Raw genomic sequence first — 25,327 nt, 5'->3', positions numbered from 1 at the left:
ACACACAGGTTGTAGACAAGACTATTATTTTCTCAGTGGTAACTCTAGAAAGGGAAACAGTGTTCAGGGAGGTCCAGGTTAGGACCCAGTGGCCAATTATCTTGGCAGATGGAAGACGGTCTCACTGTGGCACTGTGGGGGAAATGAGAGAAGAGTGGGTTAGGTGGGCTGGGCTTCCCAAGTCCCTGTGCCCCACCCCAGGCCCTTTTGCCTACTGGATTCACGCGGCCAGCAGGGGGAGCACGTCACATCTCGGTGGGGCAGTCAAACCACTGTCATAGGGCCTGTGATTCCTGTAGCTTTGAACCCCAAACTCGGATGGGATTTCTAAGCAGCTGCTGGTGACAAGCTGTCACTGGAATCATAAAGTAGGGATATTTCCAAGCTGATTCAGTAATTAATAAAGAGGATAGCAAAACATTAGAAATTGGGTCAGCCTGGAAGAGCAGTGTTCAGAATGACAGCCAGTAAGGCTTGGGGAAGGTCTCGCTTGTTAAGGGTCCACGGCCACTTCTGTCTTCTGGGCGGTCATCAGGGCCAGGGGGGGTCACAATTGGGGATGGACCCTGGAAGCCCATATTAATGTCAGTCACATCTGAGGGACTTGGGTAGCGGCCTCTCCAGTCAGCCCTGACTGGCAGATGTTGATGGGCTGGAGCCCAAGGCAGAGGACGCAAGGCAAAGCATTCCAGGTAGAGGGAATGGAATGTGCAAAGTCCCAGGGACAAGAGAAAGTACGATGGGTTTGTCGAACTGCCAACAGCTTGGTGTGGCTGGAACAGTGTTGAGAAAAATGGGGGTACATGAGGCCAGAGCGGGGCATGTGGGAGAAGGTGCAGGACCACGGACACCAGGCTGAGGGGCTTCAGGGCTGCTGAGGAGCCTGGGGAGGGCCACGGGCTGGAGGGAGAGATGAGAGGCAAAGAGGCCAGGGAGAAGGCCGGGCAAGAATTCCAGAGGAAGAGGTGATCGGAGCTGGGGCTGAGGGGTAGACAGGAGGAGACAGGAGGGACAGAGCTTGGGGAGGAGAGGCATTTTTCTGGGTGCCCGCACATCTCCCCCCATAGGTCAGGCCTGCCAGAGCCTTGGCGATCATCTGCCAACTCTTCTCGGTCTCATTCACCTCTTATCTGTCCTTCAACTCCTTCTGGAAAACTTCCTCAGACGACTGGCCCAGCTGCATCAGGTGCTCCCCCATCCCCACCCCTACAACGCCCTGCGTACATGTCACCCTGCTTCGTTCTTGTTGGGGTCCGAATCCGGCTTCCCCATTACACACCTAGGGGACCGGGGCTGACGCCGCTCTGCCCTCGGCACGGGGCCTCCGGGTAGCTGTGTGAGAGCACGCGTGAGGGGCAGCCAGGCAGGGTGCTCACCTCGGACTTCCAGCTTGCACTCGGCCAGTGCCTCCCCCAGCTCGTTGACCGCCCTGCAGGAGTAAGTCCCCGCGTCAAAGGGGGACGGGCGGCGAATGTTGAGCGTCAGGACTCCCTGGTAGTTGGTCATCAGGAATTTGGGATCTTCGCGGATTTCCATGTGGTTCTTCATCCAGACCACCTTCGGCTGTCGAGGGCAGTGGGAGAAGAGGCCAGCTTAGGGAAGGTCCCTGGGTGATGGCAAAGTGGGCTTTGGAAGGCAGGCCTGGATTCGATTCCCGGCTGTGCTGCCACCTAATTTTGACTGGATGACCCTGAACCAGTCATTTCTCCTCTCTGACCCTCAGTCTCCTCTTTATGAGGGAAAGAGCTCACTCTGTGTCGTGGCCCACAGGACCCTACATGGTTTGGTCCCATTACCCTTCTGCCCTCACCCCCATCCAGCCGCTCCCTCCCTCTGCTCCATCCACACGGGCCTCCTCGCTCTTCCTCAAATAGACCCGACAGGCTCCCACCTCAGGACCTTGGCACACTGGCTGTTCCCTCTTCCAATACTGCTCTTCCCTCCTCTTTTCCCCTAATCAGCGCCAGCTTATCTTCCAGGTCTCTGCTCAGGCGTGGCTTCGGGCCCCTAGGCTGCAGCAGGAATGCCCGCTGTACGTTCTCAACTACCCTCCGGACTCTGACACGCACCCCACCCTTCACGGTCTTATAGTCATTTGCATGACTTTGGATTCACGTCAGTCTCCCCCAACATCCAGGAACTTCCTGTCCAATTCACCAGCACACACAGCCTCTGAAAATGTGTGTTGAAAGGATAAACAGACTGCGTGAGCGAGTGATGTAAATAAGCAAATGGAGTGAATAAATGAGCCGAGTAAATGAATGGGCTGGGAGGTGAGTAAATGTGCAGAATGAATGAATGAGTACAGTTAGCAAATAAAGTGGACAGATGTAGACGGAGGAGGTGAACTAATGAATTCACGGTGTGCCTATGGGGGCTGAAGCCAAAAACTTGGAGCTGGACCAGAAGTCGGCAAACCTCATCTGTAAAGGGCCAGGCAGTCAATATTTCAGGCTTTGCCAGCTCTGTGGTCTCCGCGGCCGCACGCAGTACCGAAGCGTGCAAGGCCACGTCCCAATAATGTTTTACTTAGAGAAATTGCTGGCAGGTGGATTTGGCCCGCGAGCCCTCGTTTGCCAGCTCCTGGTCCAGGTGAGTCGCTGGAGCTCAAGTGTTCACATTCCCAACAGCAGCCGGGAAACTGGACGGGGCAGAAGGTGCCAGGGAGGGAGCGCTGGAGGTTCAGACCTCCTCCCAACTCCCGCCGAAGTTTTCCGTTTCCGAGGGAAGCCAGAGTGTAATGATCTGAGACTTGGGCTCTGATCGAAGGGGCGAGAGGCAGGAAGTGGGTTAAAAGTGAGTCAATTCCATGAACAGAAGAGAGAGAAGTCAGGCGAGAAGGAGCGGGTATGGCTGAATCTGAGCGAAGATGTCCCTCTAGGGTCATGCACACATGCGCGCCCACTCGGCACCTTTGGGTGGCCTCGGACGGCACAGTTGAGAGCAGCAGCGTAACCAGCCACGACCACCCGGTCTGGTAGAGGCGTCAGGAACTTGGGAGGTGTTCGGAAGTCATGCTCCTTGTACTCAAGCGGCTTGAAGGTGATACCTGGGAAAGGCGAGATACACCTGTCAGGTGACCAATCTGGGCCCTGACTGCCTCTCCTCTGTCACCAGGTGCCATCAGCTTTGAGTCTGGGGGCGGGGGGAGGAGTCAACGTAGAAGCCCAGCCGAGAGAGGAGACCGGACCCCATGGAGTGGGGTGGCAGTACCCGTCTTGAGGATCCGGGCCGTGTTCTTGGAGACGCCAGGTGAGTCACTGAGCCCACAGAAGTTCTCGCTGTAAACGCGGAAGTAGTATTCGTTGCCCACAATGAGGTCAGGCACGGTACAGGAGGTCTGCCGGGTGTGTTCGTAGACGGTGAACCACTCCTGGGGGGGAGGGAAGGGGCCGGGAGAGTTGGACGCAGGGACACAGACACAAGAAGGGCCCGGTGAGGAAAGCACACCGAAGCGTGCGTCCCGCTAAGACAACCTGCTGTTCCCAGCAGCGCTGCTCACAGTGGCCTGAAAGGTGGGAACAACGCCAGCAGACGAACAGAGAAGCAAAACGTGGTAGATCCAAACCATGGACTGTCACTCGGCCCCGGGAGGGCATGAAGCACCGACCCACGCCACAGTGTGCGTGGACCCGGAAAACACCGAGGGAAGGAAACCAGACACGAGAGGCCACATATTGGATGATCCCATCTATAGGAAATGTCCCCAGTAGGTAAACCCATAAAAACAGGAGGCAGATCAGTGGTTGCCTGGGGCTGGGTGGGAGGATGTGAATGCTTAATGGGTGCGGAGTCTCCTTTTGGGGAGATGAAAATGTCTTGGAACTAAATGGGTTGGTGACACAACAGTGGGAATGGACTAAAAGCTTTAAAATACTTCATTTTATGTGGCTTTCACCTTAGTTAAAAAGAAAAGAAAAAAAGAAAAGAAAGACAACCCACCACGCACCCTATTTCAGTCAAAAGGCTTCCCTCCCAGCCCCAGCCCGTACTCCCAATCTCTCCAAGCCTCGGTTTCCGTTTCCCGGCTGTGGCCCCACCCCAGGCCCTTCTGGTCTCTCACCATGGTTTTCTTGTCGGCTTTCTGGACAAAATACCCCGTGATCTCACTGTTCCCGTTATCTCGGGGGGGCTGCCACTCCACCAGCGCGTTAGTGCCCCACACCTCCTTCACCATCACGTTCTCTGCTGGTCCTGCCTTTTCTGGAATGGAGGGGGGGCGGCTGTCAGAAGCCCGCCCCTCACCTCCTCTCCCCATCTCTCCCCACCTCTGCCCCCTCACCTGGTCCCCGAATTCTGACACCGCTTAGGCCTTTCCCCACTCCCACTTCCTCGCCTTTTGGCCCCATCCCCGCCTTGCACCCTCTTTTCCGTCCCAATCTCTTCACTTCGCGGCTCCTGGGGCCGCAGCGCCTCCCCCCTGCCCCAGCTGGCCACGCACCCACGACCTGAATGCGGATGGTGGCCGTGTCCTTCATGTTCTCGATCTGCACGGTCAGCTCGTACTCCCCCGAGTCCGAGCGCACCGCCTGGCGCACGAAGAACACGGTGTCGAAGTCACTGGTGCGCACGAGCACGCGGGCGGGGTCCACCGGCGCCCCGCCCTTCGTCCACACCACCTGGGGCCGGGGCTTTCCCTGGGCGGGGGGGAGCGGAAGGATGGGGGGCAGAGAGGTCAGCCCGGGTCTCTCGCCCTGGGCCCTGACCCCGAGCCCGACCCCAGCTTGGCGCACCTGGAAGGGGATGACCAGGTTGAGGTGCTCCCCCACTTTGCGGATGTAAGTCTGGCGGAGGTGGCGCGGGAGCCGGATCTTGGGTTGCTCTGGGGGTACAGACACAGGAACGCGGGCTCAGTGCTGGGCTGGGGGACACTCGAGAGAGGGACAGAGAGACAGCGGCGAGGACGTTCGGGGCGGGGGGGGGGGGGAGGCCCTAATGATGACATGGCAAGGGCGGGCCAGACACAGCAACTTGGTCTTTAGAGCGGGCTCAGAGGCACTTACGCACGATCTCCCGGATGGTGACAGGCTGGAACAGGGAGGCGGGCTCGCTGCGCCCCGCGATGTTGACCGCCACTACCCGAAACAAGAGTTTTGCTCCTGTGGGGAGATTCTTGACGGTGAAGCCGCAGCGCTCTATGGGCTCCGTGTTAGCAGGGACCCAGTCCTCCGCTACAAAAGAGGAGCAGTGCTGGGGCACCTTCCTGGAGCCCCTCCGCTGGTTGTCCCTTCCCGGGCCTTGGGACCACCACACTGAACAGCGGTAGCTGACATTTATTTAAGCACTTATTATGACCAGGTTGGAAGGGTGGCACAAGTGTTAGTTAGCTCATTAATTTCTGCCTCTGTCCTATGTGATCCCCATTTTAGAGATGGGGAAATCAAGGTTCAGAGGAGTAGGGAATCAGGGGTGGTGGTTAGAGACAGCTTCTTAGATTTCCTGCCTCCTTGGCTTCCATCTTGGTTTTACTGCCATAGGTTGGTGAACCAGTGTGGGTCAGACCAACAACCACCAGCGTGAAACATCACGGCGGCCTGGCACAGATCGGGGAGGGATGGGCAAGGGCAAGAATGGTGTAAAGAGTGCTGGAAAGAGAAAGAGGGAAGAAGCTGACGAGAGTCCAACCATCCATCATTTACATGCATTATCAAATGCAGTCATCACTGTACCCTGTCAAGGAGGCAACAGTCTTCGCCCGTTTTTAGATGAAGAAACTGAGGCTCAGAGACTTGCCAACGTCACAGGGTTAGAAAGTGTAGGGGCAGGATAGGAACCCACGTCTGTCTTGCTTTAAGGCCTGGGATATGGTGTTGAGATGATCACGCCTGTCTTCCCAGTGAGATGACCATGTCGCAGGTATCCCCATAGCCGTGGCACTGGGCCTGGCATGGAGTCCAGCGCTCAATACATGTTTGTTCAGTGGAGGATGGAGAGTTGGATGTGTGGGAAGATGGGTGGATGGATGGATGGATGGATGGATACACAGAAAGATGGAGAGACAGTAGACAGATAGTTAGATGGTCATATAGGGAAATGAATGAATGGAAAGAAGGAAAGGAGGTGGAAGGGAAGGAGGGAAGAGGGAAGAAAGATGGTGGAGAAGAGATAAATATACGGATGGAAAATATGTTACAGGATGGATGGATGGTTGGTTGATCCAAAGATTTTCAGATGGATAGACAGATGGTTGGATGGATGGCCAATGGTGGGCAAAGGGATGGGAAGAAAGCAGGAAGGAGGGAGGGAAGGAAGGAAGGAAGGACAGATGGATGGATGGATGGATGGATGGATGGATGGATGGATGAAAAGGTATTACTGTATGGAAGATGGGTAAAGGGAAAGGAGGAAGGAGGATGGGAGGGAGAAAGGGAGGGAAAGAGGACAAGCTGGTCAATGGGGGCCTGGCTTGAGCCATCCCATTCAGGGACTCATGCAAGTAAAGACACAGGACCAGGGCAGCCCACCCCACCAGAGAGCTCTCCCTGCATTGCCCTATTTGCAGTCCCCTGGACTGGACCCCCACCAGGGCTCTGTGTGAGCCACCGTGCCCCCCCCCCCAGGCCTGATGGGGCCACTCACAGCCCTCCAAGCAGTACTCCACCAGGTACCCATCGATGCCGCCTGCCCCAATCCTATCTGGAGGCCTCCACTTGAGAGTGGTGGTGGTGTCAGTCACGTCATCCACCACCAGGTGCAAGGGTTCACTTGTGGGCGCTGTAAGAATCCAGGGAAAGGGGAAGTGGAGGTAAATGAGGGGTCAGTGGTCACAGGGAGGGGCAGGGATCAGAGCTGAAGTCACCGATCAGGAAAGGACACAATATGGTGGGCCAGAGGTCAGTGAGCCAAGACGTGTCATCATGAGTCATTAAAACAACAAGATATATCAAGGGACGGTGAGGTCTCCAGGAGCAGGGAGAAGTGTTAGTCTGAGAGGTCAGAGGCCCGTGAGGTATTTGGGCAATGGCACAGTCTAGGATCACAGAGATTGGTGACTAATATGCTGGGTCAGTAAGAGGTCAGGAGGTTGGTTAGGGCCTGAGGGTCAAAGGCCAGGTGTAGGGTCAGAGATCAGCGACAGGCAGGGCAGGGGTTGGAGGTGGACAGGGGCTTGGGGAGGGTGCAGAGGAGCATCACCAATAGGCATGAAAGGCTTGGTGTTCATGCTGGGCTGGGAAACCCCGATAGCATTGACAGCAAAGACCCGCATCTCGTAGAGGATGCCCTCGATCATCTTGGTGGACTCATAGGTGGTCTCCGTAAAGACCTCGAAGTTCAGCTTCATCCAGCGCTGAGAGCCCTTCTTCTTCCGCTCCAGGAGGTAACCTGGATGGCCCCCCAAACAGAAGTGAGTGCTCATGGGAAGGCTATGGGCTTGCAGGTCAGTTGGAGCAGTGAGAGGCACATCAAAAGGTCCCATGACCCAGACAGGTCTGAGGCCATGAATCTTGGGTTGGTCTCAGGGTCACAGAGCAGTCAGCAGTCACCAGTCATGGGGTTGGGGGTCAGGAACAGTCATGAGTCATGAATCGGGAGTCAGGGGTCACAGAAAACCCTATGTTGTTGGCCAAAGTGAAGATCCCCAGGTCGTTGGGAAGCAAAGAATGAGTGGGAGACCAAAGGAATTGCAAGACATCAAAGATGGAGAACATCTCAGAGGGCAATCACAGAGGATGCTAAGAACTCTCCAAGACCAAGGGATAGTTGGGGTGGCAGGGCAGGGGGAGTAGGAGGGGTCAGAGGTCATGGGAACTCTGGCATATGGGCACTCACCGGTTACTGGGTGCCCCCCGTCATACTTGGGTGGCTCCCAGACAAGAATGGCCCAATCCTCTCCAACAGAGGTGACACGTACAGCCTCCGGGGGGTCTGGGACATCTGTCGGAGGCAGGATAGTCAGGGGGTCCCTCAGGGCCTCAGGGAACCACCCCTGGCTCACTCCCTCAGCTCCCTCTACTCACCCACAACACGCACGAAGATGGAGGCCACATCCTCGCCCAAGGGGTTGGTGACCTTGATGGTGTAGCGGCCCTCGTCTGCTCGATCGGCACTCTCGATCACGAAGCTGCTGGTATCTGCATGATTCTCGATGCGGACCCTGCCTTCGGTGGCCGTGAACACCTGGACACAGCCACGGGATGGCCTTGCTCCACCTCTCCCCAAGGCCAGACCGCCTCTGCCCTCCACAGCTCAAAATCCTCCAGCGGCTACCCGTCACCCCACAACACACAAGGCCTTGGACCCAGCACAAGAGGACCCGTTGGATCTACACCCAGCCTTACCCTTCTTCCCCGTCGCCTTCCTTGTCCTCCAAACACCACCCTTCATTAAAATCCCCAAGATCTGGCATGCCCACTCCTCTATTTGCTCTACTCTTACTCATCCTTTAGGATTTGCCTAGAAGTCGCCTCCTCTGGGAAGCCATCTTGGAAGCCCCCAGCTGAAAGTGATGGCCCTACACCCTGAAGTCTCACAGTTTCCAGTATCTCCCTTTATCTCAGCCCTGGTCACCCTGGACTGTGATTGCTTGGGCCCATGTCTGCCTCCCTCCGTAGTGAAGGCTCCGCATGGTCGTATCCTCAGTGCTATACACAGAGCCCTGCAGAGAGGACGCCTCAGGGGGTGTGTTCGCTGACTGAAAGAATGAATGAAGATTGAGCCAAGTCTAACCATTTTACAGACTAGGACTCTGAAGCCCAGAGGAGAGAAAAAAAATTGAACTGTCCAGGGCCTGGAACGTACAAGGTAAAAATATTTGTTGGATGGATGGATGGATGGATGGATGGATGGATGGATGGATAGTGGGGCACCCCCCATGTGGCAGGCCTGTACCATGTGATAGACAAATATAATCTCCAGTCTTTAGAACAACCCTCTGAAGAAAGATCTTCATTCTCATTTTACAGACAACTAAAGCTCACAGAGGGGAAGCCACTTGCCTCAAGTTGTCCAGCAGAGAAGTCAGGGCACGGGGGTTGGGGGGAGCTCGCCATACCTCATCTTCCTTCAGCCAGGTGGCGACAGGACGAGGCTCCCCGGTGATGGACACATCGAGCCTCAGCTTGTTTCCAGCCACAACCACAATCGAATTCTCTGAGGTCTTCCCTGAGCAGTCCAGGTGGATCTTTGGTGGCTCTAGTGGAAGAGAAGAGATGTTGGGGAACTTGGGAGTGGGCAGCTGGGTCATCCCGATCCCCACCAAGGCAAGCTGGGGTCCCCAAGAGCTGGGCTCTAACAGCCATAGAAACCCTGGAGTCCTGCCCCCAGCCCCTCCTCCCCCAGACCCAGGGGTCAGGACCCCCAGCCTCCTCCCTCAGACCCAGGAGTCCAGGTCCCCAGTCCCTCCTCCCTCAGACCCAGGAGTCCAGGTCCCCAGTCCCTCCTCCCTCAGACCCAGGAGTCCAGGTCCCCAGTCCCTCCTCCCTCAGACCCAGGAGTCCAGGTCCCCAGTCCCTCCTCCCTCAGACCCAAGAGTCCAGACCATCAGCCCCCTCCTCCCTCAGACCCTGGAGTCCTGCCCCTGGTCCCTCCTCCCCCAGATCCAGGGGTCAGGATCCCCAGCCTCCTCCCTCAGACCCAGGAGTCCAGACCCTCAGCTTATCACAGGAGCCCCTGGTCCTTACCTTGCTTGGGTACATACTCCACCTTGATTTCTGGAGGACGAGAAGATGGTACAGTTAGCTGTAAGCCCAGTGGGCCCCTTATCCCACCCTCCCGCCCCAGAGGCTGAGGGGAAGAGCTGGCATCACCCAGAGACCTAGGGGGCTGAGGATGGGTCCAGGCCCATGACTGCCCTTCCTCCCAGGTGGACACACTTCAGAACACAGTGCTCTCTCCATCTTCTCCTCTGATTCCTCCCATGAGATCAGCAGATGCCTGCTCTCACCGCTAATACACATTAGGGAAACCTAATCCTAAAGGAGGGCATCCGGGGCCTGCTGGGAAGGTGGGTGCTCTGGCCGCTGGGGAACACAGAGGGGCAGCCTCACCCAAGAAGTTGAGCTTGGCCGAGAGGGACAGGGCATAGCCATCGGGCACAAAGGTGTAGTCTCCCTCATCCTCAGGGCGGACGTCATCGATCACCAGCTTGTGGAACCTAAGGGGTTGGGGGGACAAGGCAGGGGTCAGGTGGGCCAGCCTGAGCATCACCACGGAGAAACATCTTTTTTTTTTTTTTTTAAGTTTATTCATTTACGTAATCTCTACACCCAGTGTGGGGCTCGAAGTCATAACCCTGAGTGAGAGTCGCAGGCTCTTCCGAATGAGCCAGTCAGCTGCCCAAAGAAACACCATCTCAGTGCAATCTATATTCCCATGCCCACCAATTTTTTTTTTAATTTGAGAGAGAGAGAGCAGGAGCGGGGGGAGGGGCAGAGGGAGAGGGAGGGGGCAGAGGGAGAGGGAGGGGGCAGAGGGAGAGGGACTTCCCACTCAGTGGGGAGTCCGAGGCGGGGCTCGATCCCAGGACCCCAAGATCATGACCTGAGCTGAAGACAGACGCTTACTCAACTGAGGCACCCAGGCGCCCCCATGCCCACCATTTTTATTCTGAGTTTTGAAATGCTAGCATCTGGGTTCAAATCTCAGCTTTGCCACTTATTAACTGTGTGACCTTAGGCAAGTCACCTAAGCTCCCTGTGCATTCAGTTTCTCCACCTGTAAAACAGACATAATGATAACAATCTACACCGGGGATATTGTAAAGCAAGTAAAAATCTCCCTGGCACATAATAAATGCCCAATTAGCGTTAGGATTCATTCTCAGAATTATCGACACCACCGGCAGGCAGGGTTCCTTACACAGAACCCGGAGAAAGCCTACGTTCTGGCAAGAGGTATGGTCAGGAAATGCAATTCACCCCTGTATTGGGGCACAAGCGTATTCGGGCGTGCCGTTCTACCGGCGTCACGGTGGCTCTCCCTACCCCACAGATTACCAGATGCTTCTCTTCGATGTCCCTGTGCCGCCTGTTGAATTCCAGTCCCTCGTTTCTCCAGCTAGATGTCTCCCCCACTTTGTAGGAGACTGTTCGCAAATACGGACACAACTTCTCCCCTCCCTGTATCCATGCTCCTTGTGATAAGACCTTGCAGCCTGTGGCTTCCTTTGCCCAAGAGACTGTGGCAGAGGTGACATTGGGACCGTTCCCAGCCCAGGCCACAGAGGCCTTGTTTGCTTCTGCTCTCTCTCGGGATGCCTGCTTCTGCCCCAGGCATATGCCAGGACTGGCCTCCTGGGGGATGAGACGTCGCATGGACCAGAGCAGAGGCAGGCCAGGTGTCCTGGCCGTGGTCCTGATGGAGCCCAGGAAGATCAGCAGAGCAGACGTTCGCCTGACCACAGAGGCCTGAGAAAGGCCATCCTAGATCAGCCAGCCCCCAACCAACACGCAGACTCATGATTAAATACACCCTTTTCCCCTTACACCACTAAGTACAGAGATCGTTGTTCTGCAGCCATAGCTGACTGACACACACGCCCCACCCCGCCCCACCCCTGCCACCTCCACAGTCTCTTCCGCACCTCCCCACGTGGGAGATGGTGATCCTCTTGCTGGGCCGCACCTCGATCCCATTCTTGTACCACTTGCCTGTCACCTTCTCATCAGACACCTCGCACTTAAACACGGCCTGTTCCGAGGCCTTCACCGTCAGATCCGCGATGTCCTGCAGGACCTCCAGCTGTTTCTCTGGACAGACACAGAAGGATATGGGGCCATCGCAACTCCAGTCAGCCCACAGATATTTGCAAGCACCTACTCTGTGCCGAGCACTGTTCCAGGCACTGGGGACAGGGCTGCGAACAACCCAGAAACATCCGCGGGCCTCATGGAGCTCACGTATTAGTGGGGAGACGGTCGGTGACCAGTGAAACACAGAAACGTATAACAAGAGGGAGTGATGAGGCCTGAGGGAAGGCAGGCAAGAGTCCATGCGAGAATGCGGAACGGTCCCCCAGGTAGCGGGAACAGCGTGTGCAAAGGCCCTGTGGAGCAGAGCAGGCTTGTTGGTGTGGGAAACAGCAAGGAGGCCAGTGTGCAGTGAGCCAGGCAGACATGGTAGGAGATGAGATGGGCAGGGGCAGACGGGGCCAGATCACAGACCTAGGGGGCCCCAGAGAGGACTCCAGCCAGGCAGGAGCCAATAGAGAGTGTTGTGAAGACGGCTGGGATCTGACTTTTTTTTTTTTTTTTTTTTTTTTTAAGGGGCATCTGGGTGGCTCAGTTAGTTAAGCATCTGCCTTCGGCTCAGGTCCTGGGATCGAGCCCCACATCCAGCTCCCTGCTCGGTAAGGAGCCTGCTTCTCCTTTTCCCTCTGCCTGCCACTCCCCCTGCTTGATCTCTCTCTCTCTGTCAAATAAATAAATAAAATCTTGAAAAATATATACTTGTTTTTTTAAACAAAATGATGCATTTACATGGTTTAAAAATAAAGGAAATAGGGCGCCTGGGTGGCGCAGTCGTTAAAGCGTCTGCCTTCGGCTCAGGGCGTGATCCTGGCGATCCGGGATCGAGTCCCACATCAGGCTCTTCCGCTATGAGCCTGCTTCTTCCTCTCCCACTCCCCCTGCTGTGTTCCCTCTCTCGCTGGCTGTCCCTCTGTCACATAAATAAATAAAATCTTTATAAAAAAAAAAATAAAGGAAATGGATTTAGATACTAGAGGGGCTATCTCCCACTTACCCACCTCCAACCCTCCCTTCTCCAAAGGCACTATCCTTTCAATTGATCGCTATGAAACCAAATAGGTATATAGGTTTTCTCTCCTCCCTCCTTCCTTCCCCCCCTCCCTTCCTTCCTCTCCTCTCCTCCTTGCAAGTTGTAACACATTTGCTTTTTCACCTAGCCATGCAGGATCTTGGAAATCCTTCTGTATCAGTATGTTTCAAACTGTCTTTTTAGGGCTACATATAGACCTACCGTAATTGATTTGGTTCATAAATACCCTGGTTTGGGGTTTTTTTTGTTTCTTTAAGGAATTATAGATACACAAGTGTTTGCAAAAGCAGTGCATGGAGTCCCGTGTGGCCTTCAGCCTGCTTCCCCCAGTGCAGAGGGTGACATCTTACACAACAGGAAAGTGACCTGGGCCCTGGACGGCAGGGTGCTCAGTTTCCACCATCTGACTTATATTTTACAAGGCTCACTCTGGCCGGTGTGTGTGTGAGTGGGGGAGGAGAGGGGCCATGGGAACAGGGCACCCAGTGACCACTGCGGGCGTTCAGGCATGAGGGGTGGAGGCCTGGGGCAAGTGAGGGCAACAGAGGTGGGGAAGAGCAGTCAGGTCCCGGATATCGTCTGAGGCGGGAGCAGCCAGGACTCGTTGGTGAATTGAATGCACGGTGGGAGGCCAAGAGAGGAGTCAGGAACAGCTGCAAGATTTGGGGCCTGAGCAACTTTTTTTTAAAGATTTTATTTATTAATTTATTTGAGAGAGCGAGACAGAGGGGCAGAAGCAGAGGGAGAGGGACAAGCAGACTCCGTGCTGAGCACAGAGCCTGACACGGGGCTCGATCCCAGGACCCCGAGATCATGACCTGAGCAGAAACCAAGGGTTGAACCCTTAACTGACTGAGCCAGCCAGGCGCCCCCGAGCAATTTTTTTGTTTATTTGTTTAAGTAAACTCTACCCCCAACTTGGGGTTTAAACCCATGACCCCAAGATCAAGAGTCACACGTTCTTCCGGCTGAGCCAGCCAGGCGCCCCAGGGCCTGAGCAATTCTGAGCTGTGAGGAGGAGCATGACCCAGTGCGGCCCCCACCCCACCTGGAGGCCCCGTACCTTCCACGATGAGCTCTGCCTCACACTGGCCACCATTGGTCATGACCTGGTAGCGGCCCCCATCCTCCAGGGTCACATCCGAGTAGATGAGAATGTGACGCTTCCCATCCTTCTTGAAGCGGTATCGAGCCTTGAAGGAATCCTCCCGCGTCATTTCCACGCCATCTTTCATCCTAGGTGAAGGGGATGTGAAGGGGAAAAGTGAGGGACCGCATAGCCCTGGGTCTGGATATCAGAGGGTGGGGGCCAGAGAGACAGTTCTGAGCAGAGGTCAAGGGTCAGAAGGACGGTCCCAGGAGGGAGGAGAGATTCAAGTTGGCAGAAGCATCTTGAATAGACGGGTCACAGGTGGGATAGTGGGTCACAGGAAGTCACACACCACAGGGAGATGTTGCGAGGTCCCAGTTGGAGGTCAAGGGACACAAAAAGGTCATCGGGAGATGTCAGGGCATGGAGGGAGTCCTGGAGTCCCAGAGAGATGTCAGGTATTGTGGCCTCTCTGAATGGTACTTCCCTGCCTGAGAAACTCCTCCCTTCCAACTTCTTTTCTACCTCCTCATCATTCAAATCTCAACTCCATTGTCACCTCCTCCAGGAAGCCTTCCCTGACCTCCTGAGTCACTTCTCCCTATTAAAAAGTGGTTATAGCTTCAGTTAGTGCTCCTCTGAAACACTTGTAAAAACAGAACTTCTATGTTTATTCATATGATGACTTGATGAACGCATGTCTCTGTCACCTATACATACACCCCAGAAGTTTACCGGATTATAAACTCTAAGAGGGTGGGTGACACGTTGATATATTTTCTCCCCACTATATCTCTAATACATTGAAGAGTGCCATCATAAAATAGGTGCTCAATAAATATTTGTTGGATGGGTGAATAGATGTGGGGATGGATGAATGGATGAGGAGATGGGTGGGTGAGTGGGTGAGTGGGTGAGTGGATGGATGGATGGTTGGACAGATGAACCAATGGCATAAATGGATGGGGTGATGGATGGGTTGATGAACAGACAGATGGATACACGAGTGGACGGACCAAAGGATGGATGATTGGTTGAACGGATGAGTAAATGAATCTGAAATAACAGGGATCGGGAAAAGGACCTGGAAGAAGACAAGATGGGTAGAGGTCAGAAGTTCCAGGAAGAGGTCATGGGTGAAGGTCAGGATTTATAGAGAAAGGCTGAGGTCTTCTGGTGACCACTGGGTAAAGTTCTTCAGAATCTTTAAGAGGGCTCATAAAGATCAGAGCTGAGGCAAAGAAGCTGTGGGCTCAGGGATCCAGAGTCACTTACCACATGACCTGGGCGCCATCTTCTGATACCTCCACTGACATTTCCACCCGGTCACCCACAAACACCTGCTGGTCCTCGAGGGGTTTGATAATCAGGACCGGAGGTTCTGTGAGACACCGAGGGACAAGAGGTCAGTAGTTTCAGGACTCCCTGCAGAGCCCCACTCTCTAAGCTGAGGCCCAAATCTCAGCCTCACCTCTGACAAAGAGTTCAGTGAAACACTTCTCATCTTTGACAGCGACCTCATAAGCAGCATCGTCTGCCAACGTGCACTTGTGGATGGTGAGAATTCGCTTCTTACCAACGTTCTCAAACACGTACCTGGTGCAAAAATCTTGTCTCAGGCTAGAGCCTGGAGATCATCCCGGCCCTGGGGTAGATCTGCCCATCAGTTCTCAGGGCAAGTCACTCCCTCTCAGAGCTAAATTGTGCAGGAGGGGACAGACGGTCTAATTTCTAGTATTTAAATAACTACAGTGGAAATCCTAACTGCCCCCCATCCATCCATCCTCCCCTTCCATTTAGCAGTAGCACACAGCCACCCACCTAGAGAACTACATTTCCCAGCCTCCCTTGCAACTGGGATGGTGCGCCACTGAACTTGGGCCAATGGAATGTGAGTGGATTCGACCTGCGTTAACTGCTAGGTCATCTCCACCTTTCAGTTGCTTTCGCTGGACTTCTCTCCTTCCCCCTTCCTGTCTGTCAGGCACAGATGTACCCATGACCCAGCTTCAATCATGCGAATGAGGACAAGGCCACAAGAAAGGGTGTAGCCAAAAATGTGGAACCTGGGTCCCCAGACAATCTTTAAGGATAAAGTCGACCTACCAGCCTCAATCAGCTAGAAATACATTTCTCTCTCACTTAAAGTCATGTAACCTAGGAACTCTGTTACAGCAATGTAACCCGTACCTTAACTAACTTAAATTTTTATCTTATCCAACATGCTCCTGGCTGGCTCAGTCGGAAGAGCACACTGACTCTCCAACTTGGGGATCCTGGGTTAGAGTCCCACATTGCATGGAGAGCTTACTTAGATAAATAAATAACTTAAACACACACACACAGCCAAGAAAAAAATAATAAAACTAGAACGAACCCAAGAGATCACTGCTGCAAACATTTCAGCCTCTGTCTTTCCAATCTTTCTATCGGTACATATGTAGATTAACATTTTGTGAAGCAGAAATGGGAATCATGCTTCTTCCCATTTGCTAACCTTGACCAGATTCCCATATTAGTCTATATTTTAGAATCTCTTTTTCAGTGACTACACAGCATGTAGGTAAGGAATCATACATTTTGGTTGTTTTCCATTTTGGGCTACAACAGCAAATGCTTTAGTGAACATCCTTACACCTAAATATGCATAACCATGATAACTGTCTTAGGGTAAATCCCTTGAATTGCACAACCGAAAAGACTTTTAACACACTGCCCTTTCAGAGATTTAGCAAGTACCATTCCTTCCAGCAGCATTTGTGTACCTATTTCACTATGTCATCTCCAGCACTGGGTTTTATCATTTTGGAAAGTCTTTGCCCATTTAGAGGGCAGAAAGACTATTATTTATTTGTATTATTATTATTGTTGTTGCTGTTATTTGCAAGGTTGAATGTGTACTCCATAGCATATTGACCATTTGGGTTTCTTCTCAACCAAATTCGTTTTCATTACCTTTGACAATTTTTTTAAAGATTATATTTATTTACTTTTACAGATTTTATTTATTTGAGAGAGAGGGAGAGGGAGAAGCAGACTTCCCGCTGAGCAGGGAACCCAATGTGGGGCTCCAGCCCAGGACCCTGGGATCACGACCTGAACCAAAGACAGACGCTTAACCGACTGAGCCATCCAGGTGCCCCTAAAGATTTTTTTAAGAGTAATCTCTACACTCAATATGGGGCTTGAACTCATGACCCCAACATCAAGAGTCGCATGCTTTGCCGACTGAGCCACCCAGGCGTCCCTCCTTTGTCAATTTTTTATTGAGGTATTTGCACTTTTCATATGAATGAGGGAGTACTCCTTCTGGGTTAAGAGTGGTCAGCCTTACACCTGGGCCCTCTATGGGACTCAGATCTCCCCCCACTCCCCGCGGGATAGTCCCTCCACACATACTTGGTACTTGGTTTGATCTCCTGGCCATTCTTGTACCACTTAAGGGGAAGGTCTGGGTCACTGATCTCCACCACCAACTTGATCTTGTTGCCCCTGTCCACTTGGTAGGCTGGATCCAGCTTCTTCGTGAAGGCTGGAGATGGAGGGATGCAGGCGGAATGGCGCTGAGAGGTTCTCACTGCCCTGGTCGCCCCCAGAGCTGCCAAGTCTCCCTCCCCAGACCATGGGCTCTCCCAAGGTCAACGTCACGAATCCTCCCATGAACTTGGAGGTACCTGGCAACAGGGCTCTATTACTGCTTAGATTGGGACCTTCAAGAGATAGGTCCAGGGTCCAAACATACAATACCCATGATGCTGGGATCCCCCAGACAGGGCCCCGCTCCCCTGAGAGCAGTGCTGACCTGCGCTCTTCTTGACCTCAACCTTGGCCTTCTTGAGCCGCTTCAGCATGCCCCGGAGGTCAGTGATGCCATACTGGAAAGCGATCCTCTCATACTCGCTCTTCTTTGCCCCTTTCAGGAGCTCCCAAACCTCAGGGGGGATGCCTAGGTCATCATCATCTTTCTTCTTTTTCTTCTCCTCCTCAACCACCTCCCTGAGGGCAGGGAGAGTGGGCAGGGGCCACAGGAGGGGGGATGGAGGGGTAGTTAGGATTAGGAGGTGAGGTGCTCCCTCTGCCTTGGCCCTCCTCTGCCTTCACCCACTGCTCTCTCTCTCTCTCTGGGCCTGGTACCCCTTTCTTCTCTGTCTGGACCATGGCCTCAGCCTCCTCCCTGACCTCCTGGCCTCCATCCCGCCCCTTCCCCTCCAGCCTGTTCCCCACATGGCTCCTAACTTCCACATCAGATGCCACCCTTTCCTTGTTCAAAATTCTTCCATGGGTCCCCCACTACCATCAGGAGGAAGCCCCAGCAGCTCAGCCTGACAGTCATGACCCCACCCACCATGCCATCACCACCCCCACAACCACTCAAGCATGTTACTTGCCTTACCCGAATCCTCCGGGCCCCCTCCTGCCTCCCAGCCTTTGCACAAAATGTCTCCCTGCCCAGATGACCCCTCCCTACTTTCCCTTCCTGATGGACTCCTCTTCAGACCTGGAGCCAAAGCTCCCTCCTCTGTGAGGCACTCCTGGTCTTCCCAGGCAATAAGCTGCCTTCCCTCTGGGTTCTCTCAAGGCCCCTGTGGGACCTTCTCTCTGATCACACTAAACAGCCTTGGTCTCTGCCTGTGTCTGTTGGACCAGACCCATCTCCCCAAACCAATCCGTGACTTGATGTCGGGGACCCAAATTTCTCTCTGTCCCCTGATCTCAGCCCAGGCCCTCAGAAGATGTTTGCTGAGTGAGAAAGTGATTAGATCTCTGGAAAGAAGGAAGGAAGGGAAGGGAACAAAAAGAGGAGAGATGAGTGGGGAAACAGGGGGACTGATGAATATTTGGGATGATGTACAGAGCACTGGGTGGGAAATGAATACAGACATGGGTCGAGGTGTTGATGGATGGCTAAGGTGATGGACGTGTGGGTCCGTGGATGGGTGGCTGGGTGGAGAATGGGTGGCATGAAGATAGGTGAATGGGTGGATGGGGGATAGCTGGGTGAGTGGACGGACTGATGAGTTGGTGGCAAATGGTTGGGTAGGCAATTGGGTGGATATGTTGAGGGGAGATGGCCGGGTAGGTAGTTAGCTGGGTAAAGACAAAGAGATGAATCTATCAGTAAATAGGATTGTTGTGGATTTGGTTATGGGGATAGATGAATGAGTAGAAGAATGGACGGGTAGACCAGCAGATAATGAATAACCAAGCAAATGGACAAGCATCATACTGAACACCATAAAATTGCCAATATCCCATCATTTTCACCTAAAGAACAGCAATTTCTTGTAGATCAATCGAACGGAAAGCTATGTGGGTGGATGGTGTGTCACTGAAGAGGTGAAGAGTTGATAGAGGAATGCGGGGCTAGGTAGGCGGGTGGGATAACGGATTCAGTTGAGAGAGAGATGCAGGTGCAGATAGACACACACGTGGAAAGGAAGATGGATCATGGAAGATGGGTGGTGGAAAGATGGGTAGATGGTGCCTCCATAGGTCAGAAATGGGATTATGGCGTGGGTGGGTAAAGGATGAATGGATGGGTTACTGAATGGGTGGCTGAGTGTAATGGCAGATGAGTGAATGGACAGATGGGAAGATGGTGGGCAGATGAATGGATATGTGGGCAGATGAATGGGCAAATGGGCAGGCAGGTGAATGGTTGGATTAGTCAATGGATACATAGGTAGCTGGTTGGATGGATGGATGAGACTGGTGAGTGGATGGGTGCCCCCCCCCCCCAGAATGGATAGATGGGTGTTTGGCTGGGTGACCAGGGGGATGTGCAGATGAACTGGAGCCTAAGTGAACAGGAAAATGGATGTGAGGATGATGGATTGAAGGGTCGGTAGGTAGGTGAACTGGCGGACAGGAAGTTGAGCGGATGCAGTTGGAGGTAAAGGTGCAGGTGAACGGTGGCTGGACAGGTGGCCAGGTGGGTGGGGAATGGGTAGATGCAGGAGGTCATAGAGGGGAAAACGGGGAGTCCAGAGCTGGCAGCGGAGCCTCCTCCTCTTTGAGTCCCCAGCTACCCTCTCTAGGCCAGGTGGGTAGGCTTACCTCTTCTTCAACAGGCCACTGAAATCCAGCTCACCCGCATCATTTGACTTCCCTTCGCCCCTGTGGCCATTGAGAGGGTGTGAGAACCCCAAAGAGGTCCTGTACCCTCAGGCCCGCCCTGGGTCCCCACTCCTCCCTTCTCCCACAGTTCCCCCTCCCAGGGGAGACACTCCCACAGTCCTCGGCAGCAGCAGACACCGCCACCCCCTCCACCTCTTCCCAGGCTCCAGGATCACTTACGAACGCTTGAAGCTTTCTAGACTCTGCACAGAGGCGTCGCGGGGCACTGGGGAGAGGAGATGGGGGGACAGAAGGTGAGCTGGAGGCGAGGCCTGATCTCAGACCAAGAGTGCCCCTCCAGGCCTGCACAACCTCCACCCAGACCCCCTGTCTTGGATCAGCACACCCTGTCACTTGGGCGTGGATACCTGTTTCCCTCGCTGCTGCACCACCCCGAGCAGCCTCTCCCCCCTCACCCTTCACCCCAAGCAGCCGCTCCCCCCCCCATCCTCCTCAGCAGGCTCTTCTCCCCAGGCCTGGGCAACTGCCTTCCCTGTGTCCTCCATATTTAAGCCCCACACATCCGGGGCTGTAGACCCCAGAGTCTGTACACCCTCAGGGGTCCACACATATGCCCCCAAATCTGTAATAACCTCCCACTCAGCTTGAACACCCTCGCCCTAAACCTGGACACCCGTGCTTCCCAAGCCCTTATGGCTACTTTCTCAAGCCTGTGCACTGTGACCCTGGGATCTACTTAACTCACCTTCTCAGTCTTCGCTGGGCCCCCAAAACCCTGCACCCTCTCACCCCCAAGTCCACACCTCCTCGGGGTCTAAGCTCGTAGACTGTCTCCACAAATTTGAATGCCCCGACCCCGCCTCCCTAAATCTCCCCCCCACATCTGCACAGTCTCCTACGCCAGGCTGAAACATCCACCCCAACCCCCTCAACACAACCCTTTGCTCCCCTCCCCCACCCCCACCAGCGCACCCTCCACATCCACGTTGAAGGCACAGCTGTCGCAGAAGTCCTTGGCTTTGACCTCAAGGCGGTAACTCCCGCGGTCCCCCAGGACCACCTTCGCAATGTGCAGTTCCACGGTGTACACCTGGGGGCCGGGGCCAGGGGTGTGGGTGCACATGACTGCTCCCAGCACCACCCTACACCCTCCTCCCCAGAGCCCGCCTCACATCTCCCTCTCTGTCTCCTCACTCTGGCCCCACAGGAGGGACCAGCTGTCTCTCCATGCCTGGATGAGCTTGACCCCGGGGAGGCCCACATCCCTGACCCCTGAGACCTTTCTGGGAACGCACAGACCGACCAGGTGCGCCCTGCCCTAACCCAAACATTCTCCCCGCCGTCCCCCACAATCTCCACCAAGTAGCCTGCACAACCTCTATCCCTGGAGGTCCTGTTTCCCATCTACAGGGGCTCCAGGCCTCAGGCAACAGGCCTTCCGAGACGTGGGGGCTGCACAACCTCCATCCGTAGCCCATAGGCCCTCAGCGTCCCCGCGGGGTCCTCACATTGCTGGCAGAGTCGTGGGACTCCTTGAAAGTGAATCGGGCCCCACTCTTGCTGCCCAGCTCCAGCCACTTCCCCTTGAACCACTTGATGGTTGGTGTTCCTGGGAGCTCCTTCCCGTTCACCTTGGCCACGATCACCGTGTCTTTTCCTGGGTGGGTGAGGGGGATGGGAGGGAGTGGCCAGACAGGAACCTTGAGACACTACAGAGAGGACTGTGAGCTTCTCCTCCGTCAGACCCAGGAGCCCAGGTCCCCAAACCCTCCTCCCTCAGACCCAGGAGCCCTGCTCCCCAGCCCCTCCTCCCTCAGACCAGGAACCCTGCTCCCCAGCCCCTCCTCCCTCAGACCCAGGAGCCCAGGTCCCCCACCCCTCCACCCTCAGACCCAGGAGCCCTGCTCCCCAAACCCTCCTCCCTCAGACCCAGGAGCCCTGCTCCCCAGCCCCTCCTCCCTCAGACCCAGGAGCCCTGCTCCCCAGCCCCTCCTCCCTCAGACCCAGGAGCCCTGCTCCCCAGCCCCTCCTCCCTCAGACCCAGGAGCCCTGCTCCCCAAACCCTCCTCCCTCAGACCCAGGAGTCCTGCTCCCCAGCCCCTCCTCCCTCATCCCCCTCACCATTCTCCACCGACACAGAGTCTGGCTTCTTCAGGAAAACGCCAGTGGGCTCCTCAGCAGTGGGAGACTGGTCCTCAGGTGGGGCTTCTGTTCAGAAGACAGGATTAGGGGGTCTGAGGCAGGGTGGGGAAGGGGCAGCAGGCCACTTAAGGAGCGGGGCTTAGAGCCCGTTAGGGACCCTCTGCTCTGATGCCAAAGCATGGAGCAAAGTGGCTTCTCTTGACTTGGGAAAGACCAGGTGTCACCCAGGTGGCTGCGTGACCTTGGCCTGTCTCCCCCACCCCTTTGGGCCTCAGTTTCCCCATTTGTGAACTGGAGGGAGGTGGACTGGATTGTTTGAAAGCGGCTCAGGGGTAGGAGAGGTGTGGAGATGGGCTGCGGCATCCAGAGCTGGGCAGAACTCAGTGATGAATCAGTCAGGCTGAGGGGTTGGGCTCTAACCTGGAGGCACTGGGGAGCCATGGAGGGTTGTGAGCAGGGGAAGGATGATTAGCTCTGGAGGTAGGACTCGAGGAGAGAGAGCAGGGTGGGTGCAGAGAGACAAGGGGAGCCTGGGGGATGAAGAGGCAGGTTCTGCGGATCCCACAGGAACACTGTCTCACCTTTGGGGGGCTCTGCAGGAACTTCCTCAGGGGGGGCTTCCTTGGGAGCTGGTTTGGCAGCCTCTTTGCCCTTGGGGGCCTTTTTGGCTACTGCGAGATAAAAGACGTTTAGGGTTGAGCAAGTGCTCAGCGCCCTCCTCCTCCAAAACCCAGGAGTCCAGGCCCCCAGGCCCCTCCTCCCTCAGACCCAGAAGTCCTGCCCCTTCAGGTGTAAATTTATCTCTAATCCTGAGCGTCTGAGCGATCAGGTTTCCCCTTGCCCCAGGCAAGCCATGCCCCATCCACTCAGGCCACCAGGCCCTGACCTTTTGGGTCCTGGGGGTATAATTAGCTCTTTCCCTGGGCTGGAAACTGGACACCTTGTGCTGACCACAGCATCTTTCACCTGCCCTGTCTGCTGGCTCCCGGCCCACCGGTGTCCCAGCTGCAGTGAGGGGCTGGACCCCCACTCCACAGCCTGGTTGGGCTGGTGCCAGCGGTCTGGACACCCGAGGAGGAGGGTCCCTGCCAGGGACTTGCATCTCTCCTGTTCACTTCTTCATAGAGAGAAAGCCGCACCCCGGTGTCAACAAAGGCCCCCAGGCCCATTCAAAGAAGAGCATCAAACTGCACATAAAGGAACTCTATATGGAGAAGGCCCCCAAATTTCTTTGTGGGGAAGCCCAGATTCCTATAGAAAGGAGGCCCCCTCATCCTTATACAGACAAGAGCTCTCCTCCCCGCACAGACAGGAACCCCTAATCTCCAGACACAGCAGGACTCCATTCCCTTACAGAGAAAGGACTCAGTCCTCACTCAGAGAAGCACTCCGATCCCTATGGAGAGGACCCCAGTCCCCAAATGTAGAGGACCCCAATCACCAGGCAAAGACCTCCTGGTTTACATACACAGCACTCCCATCCCTATGGAGAAAAGGACTCAAATTCAGAGACTCTTCATCTGCACCCAGAGATGGGCCCCCCAAATCCCTACAGAGAAAGGAACGCCCTCACCGCACAGAGAAGGAGACCCACCCACCCAACACAGATATGGGAGCCCCACCCCACAGGAGGAAGGAATTCCCTCCCCAGAGAACACATCCCATCCTCCCAAACCTTCAGAGGAGCCCTTAGCCCCCATTCAGAAAAGGGGACTGCATCTCCACCCAGGGAGGGCAGTCCTGAAAGCCACCTGGTTTTGCCTCAGGCATGTCAGCAGACCTCCTCTGTCTCCTCTGACCGCAGCTTGTCCCTCAGGGCCCTAGGGAGGACGGGTGGGCCCCCAGGGGGAGCCCTTTAAGGAGTCCAGAGATTCCCAGGAGGCTGTGGGAGGTATCAGACTTGCCTCCCCACCCTCCCTTGCTGCCCCACATTCCGCAGGGCGTGTTCTGAAGGGTGAGAAATAACATCTGGACAGGGAGAGAGGGCTGAATGCCAGGGTCTTGGGGAGCAGGGGCCTGGGGTTCAGACACCCGGGGCCCAGGAAGGGGGTGCTGGAGGCAAGGCCTCCCACATCTGAGGGAGGAGGGCCTGGACTTCTGGGTCTGGGGCTCAGATTCTTGGGTCCAGGAAAATGGAGAAGGATGAGGTCCTGGCCTTCGGACTCCTAGGAGGCGGGAGAGGAAGGACCTGGGGTCTTAAAATGGGTGAGGGCTCAGAGCCAGAACGCTGCCATGGGGCAAAAGGGGAAGACGGTCTAGAAAGCCATTCTTAGTATCTGCAAGTCAGGAGTTTTCGGGAAACCGGAGCTGCGAGGGAGGGTCCGGTTTCCCAGCGTAGGCAGGACGGCTGCGGGGGATGGGGGGAGGTCTCTGTGCCCGCAGGAAGGGCACTGGGGCTCGGCGACTCTCGAGTCCCGCCCCCCCGGGCCAGAGCACATCCGAAGGCCTGTGGCCCCGGCCATCTGGGACCCCGGACTGGCCGCTGCCCCTCCTGGGACCAAGCCGGCCGGCTCCTCGCGACGGTTCCCTGAGCGGACGCGGCGGGCACCGGACGCGGGGGAGGGGGCGAGTGCCCCCAGCGGGGCGGGTGGGGAGACCGGGAAGGCCCTGGAGGGCTGCCCGGACGTTGGCGCCCTTCCCGGCAGGGGGACCTGTGGCTTTCAGAATGGGGTGGGTGGTGGCTGGACGCCGGGTGGGGGGAAGTGAAGGAGGCCAGAGGGGGGGGATTGGGGGAAAAGACAGGTCTTTGAGGGGCCGTAGGTGTAATGGGGAGGAAGTCGAGGTGAGTGTGAGAGGGAGAGGGTGTGGGGGCTTGGGGTTCAGGCGAAGGACGGGAGAGGAAGTAACTCTGAGCGAGGGAGCAGGTTTGAGTGAAGACAAGTCCCTCCCGATTTTCTTCCTGTCCATCTCCCCCCTCCCCCGCTTTTCCAAAACCCCCTGCGAGCCGGAAACTGCCCCGCCTCCAGGGAGCGCCAAGCCAATCCGGCGGCAGCCTGTGTGATATCACGTGTTGCCAGGCAGACTGCCACACAGCTTCCCCGGGCGCAGCTAGGCGATGTAGCGGCGGGAGCCAGAGGGCGACGCTGCCACCAGAAGCCTCCCGCCCTGCCTGCCTGCCCGAGTGCTGTATCCAGAGAGAGGGGGGCAGACATAGAGAAGACAGAAATTCAGGAGGAGGGACAGAGACCTTGATGGAAAGGGAAGCAGGGAGACGGTGGGGAAGAGAGGGAGGGCTGGCTCAGCCGGAAGAACAGGCGACTCCTGATCTCGGGGTTGAGTTGGAGCCCCGTTGGGTGTAGA

At 55.5% G+C, this 25,327-nt stretch overlaps 1 protein-coding gene across 3 annotated transcripts; it reads right to left on the bottom strand.

The window, feature by feature from the left end:
• Window positions 1–9: 9 nt before the first annotated feature.
• Window positions 10–23,936, bottom strand: MYBPC2 (myosin binding protein C2). Of its 3 annotated transcripts, none has more exons than XM_045775119.2 (28): window positions 23,779–23,936; window positions 22,609–22,698; window positions 22,007–22,093; window positions 21,394–21,542; window positions 20,858–20,975; window positions 20,105–20,150; window positions 19,865–19,924; window positions 17,610–17,803; window positions 17,207–17,339; window positions 15,279–15,403; window positions 15,083–15,188; window positions 13,781–13,953; window positions 11,522–11,687; window positions 9,987–10,093; window positions 9,621–9,650; window positions 8,993–9,132; window positions 7,959–8,118; window positions 7,771–7,875; window positions 7,135–7,323; window positions 6,580–6,714; window positions 5,004–5,171; window positions 4,734–4,822; window positions 4,442–4,637; window positions 4,064–4,203; window positions 3,214–3,373; window positions 2,913–3,049; window positions 1,377–1,563; window positions 10–132 (listed from the first exon to the last, which is right to left on the bottom strand). In XM_045775119.2, the coding sequence occupies exons 1-28, from the start codon at window positions 23,795–23,797 to the stop codon at window positions 122–124; spliced, it is 3,420 nt and encodes a 1,139-aa protein (XP_045631075.1). In that variant the 5' UTR covers window positions 23,798–23,936; the 3' UTR covers window positions 10–121. The 3 variants fall into 3 exon arrangements, with proteins under 3 accessions (XP_045631075.1, XP_045631073.1, XP_045631074.1); XM_045775117.2 differs by lacking the exon at window positions 10–132 and adding an exon at window positions 261–355; XM_045775118.2 differs by lacking the exon at window positions 10–132 and adding an exon at window positions 261–355 and having other exon boundaries at window positions 22,609–22,695; window positions 23,779–23,901.
• Between the last annotated feature and the right edge of the window lie 1,391 nt (window positions 23,937–25,327).

This window comes from Ursus americanus, chromosome 21 (assembly GCF_024610735.1).
Source record: "Ursus americanus isolate L20-20 chromosome 21, mUrsAme1.1.p, whole genome shotgun sequence".
Taxonomy (NCBI): Eukaryota; Metazoa; Chordata; class Mammalia; order Carnivora; family Ursidae; genus Ursus; species Ursus americanus.
Note: the sequence above shows the minus strand (reverse complement) of the source record. Positions and strands in the feature narration are given on the sequence as shown.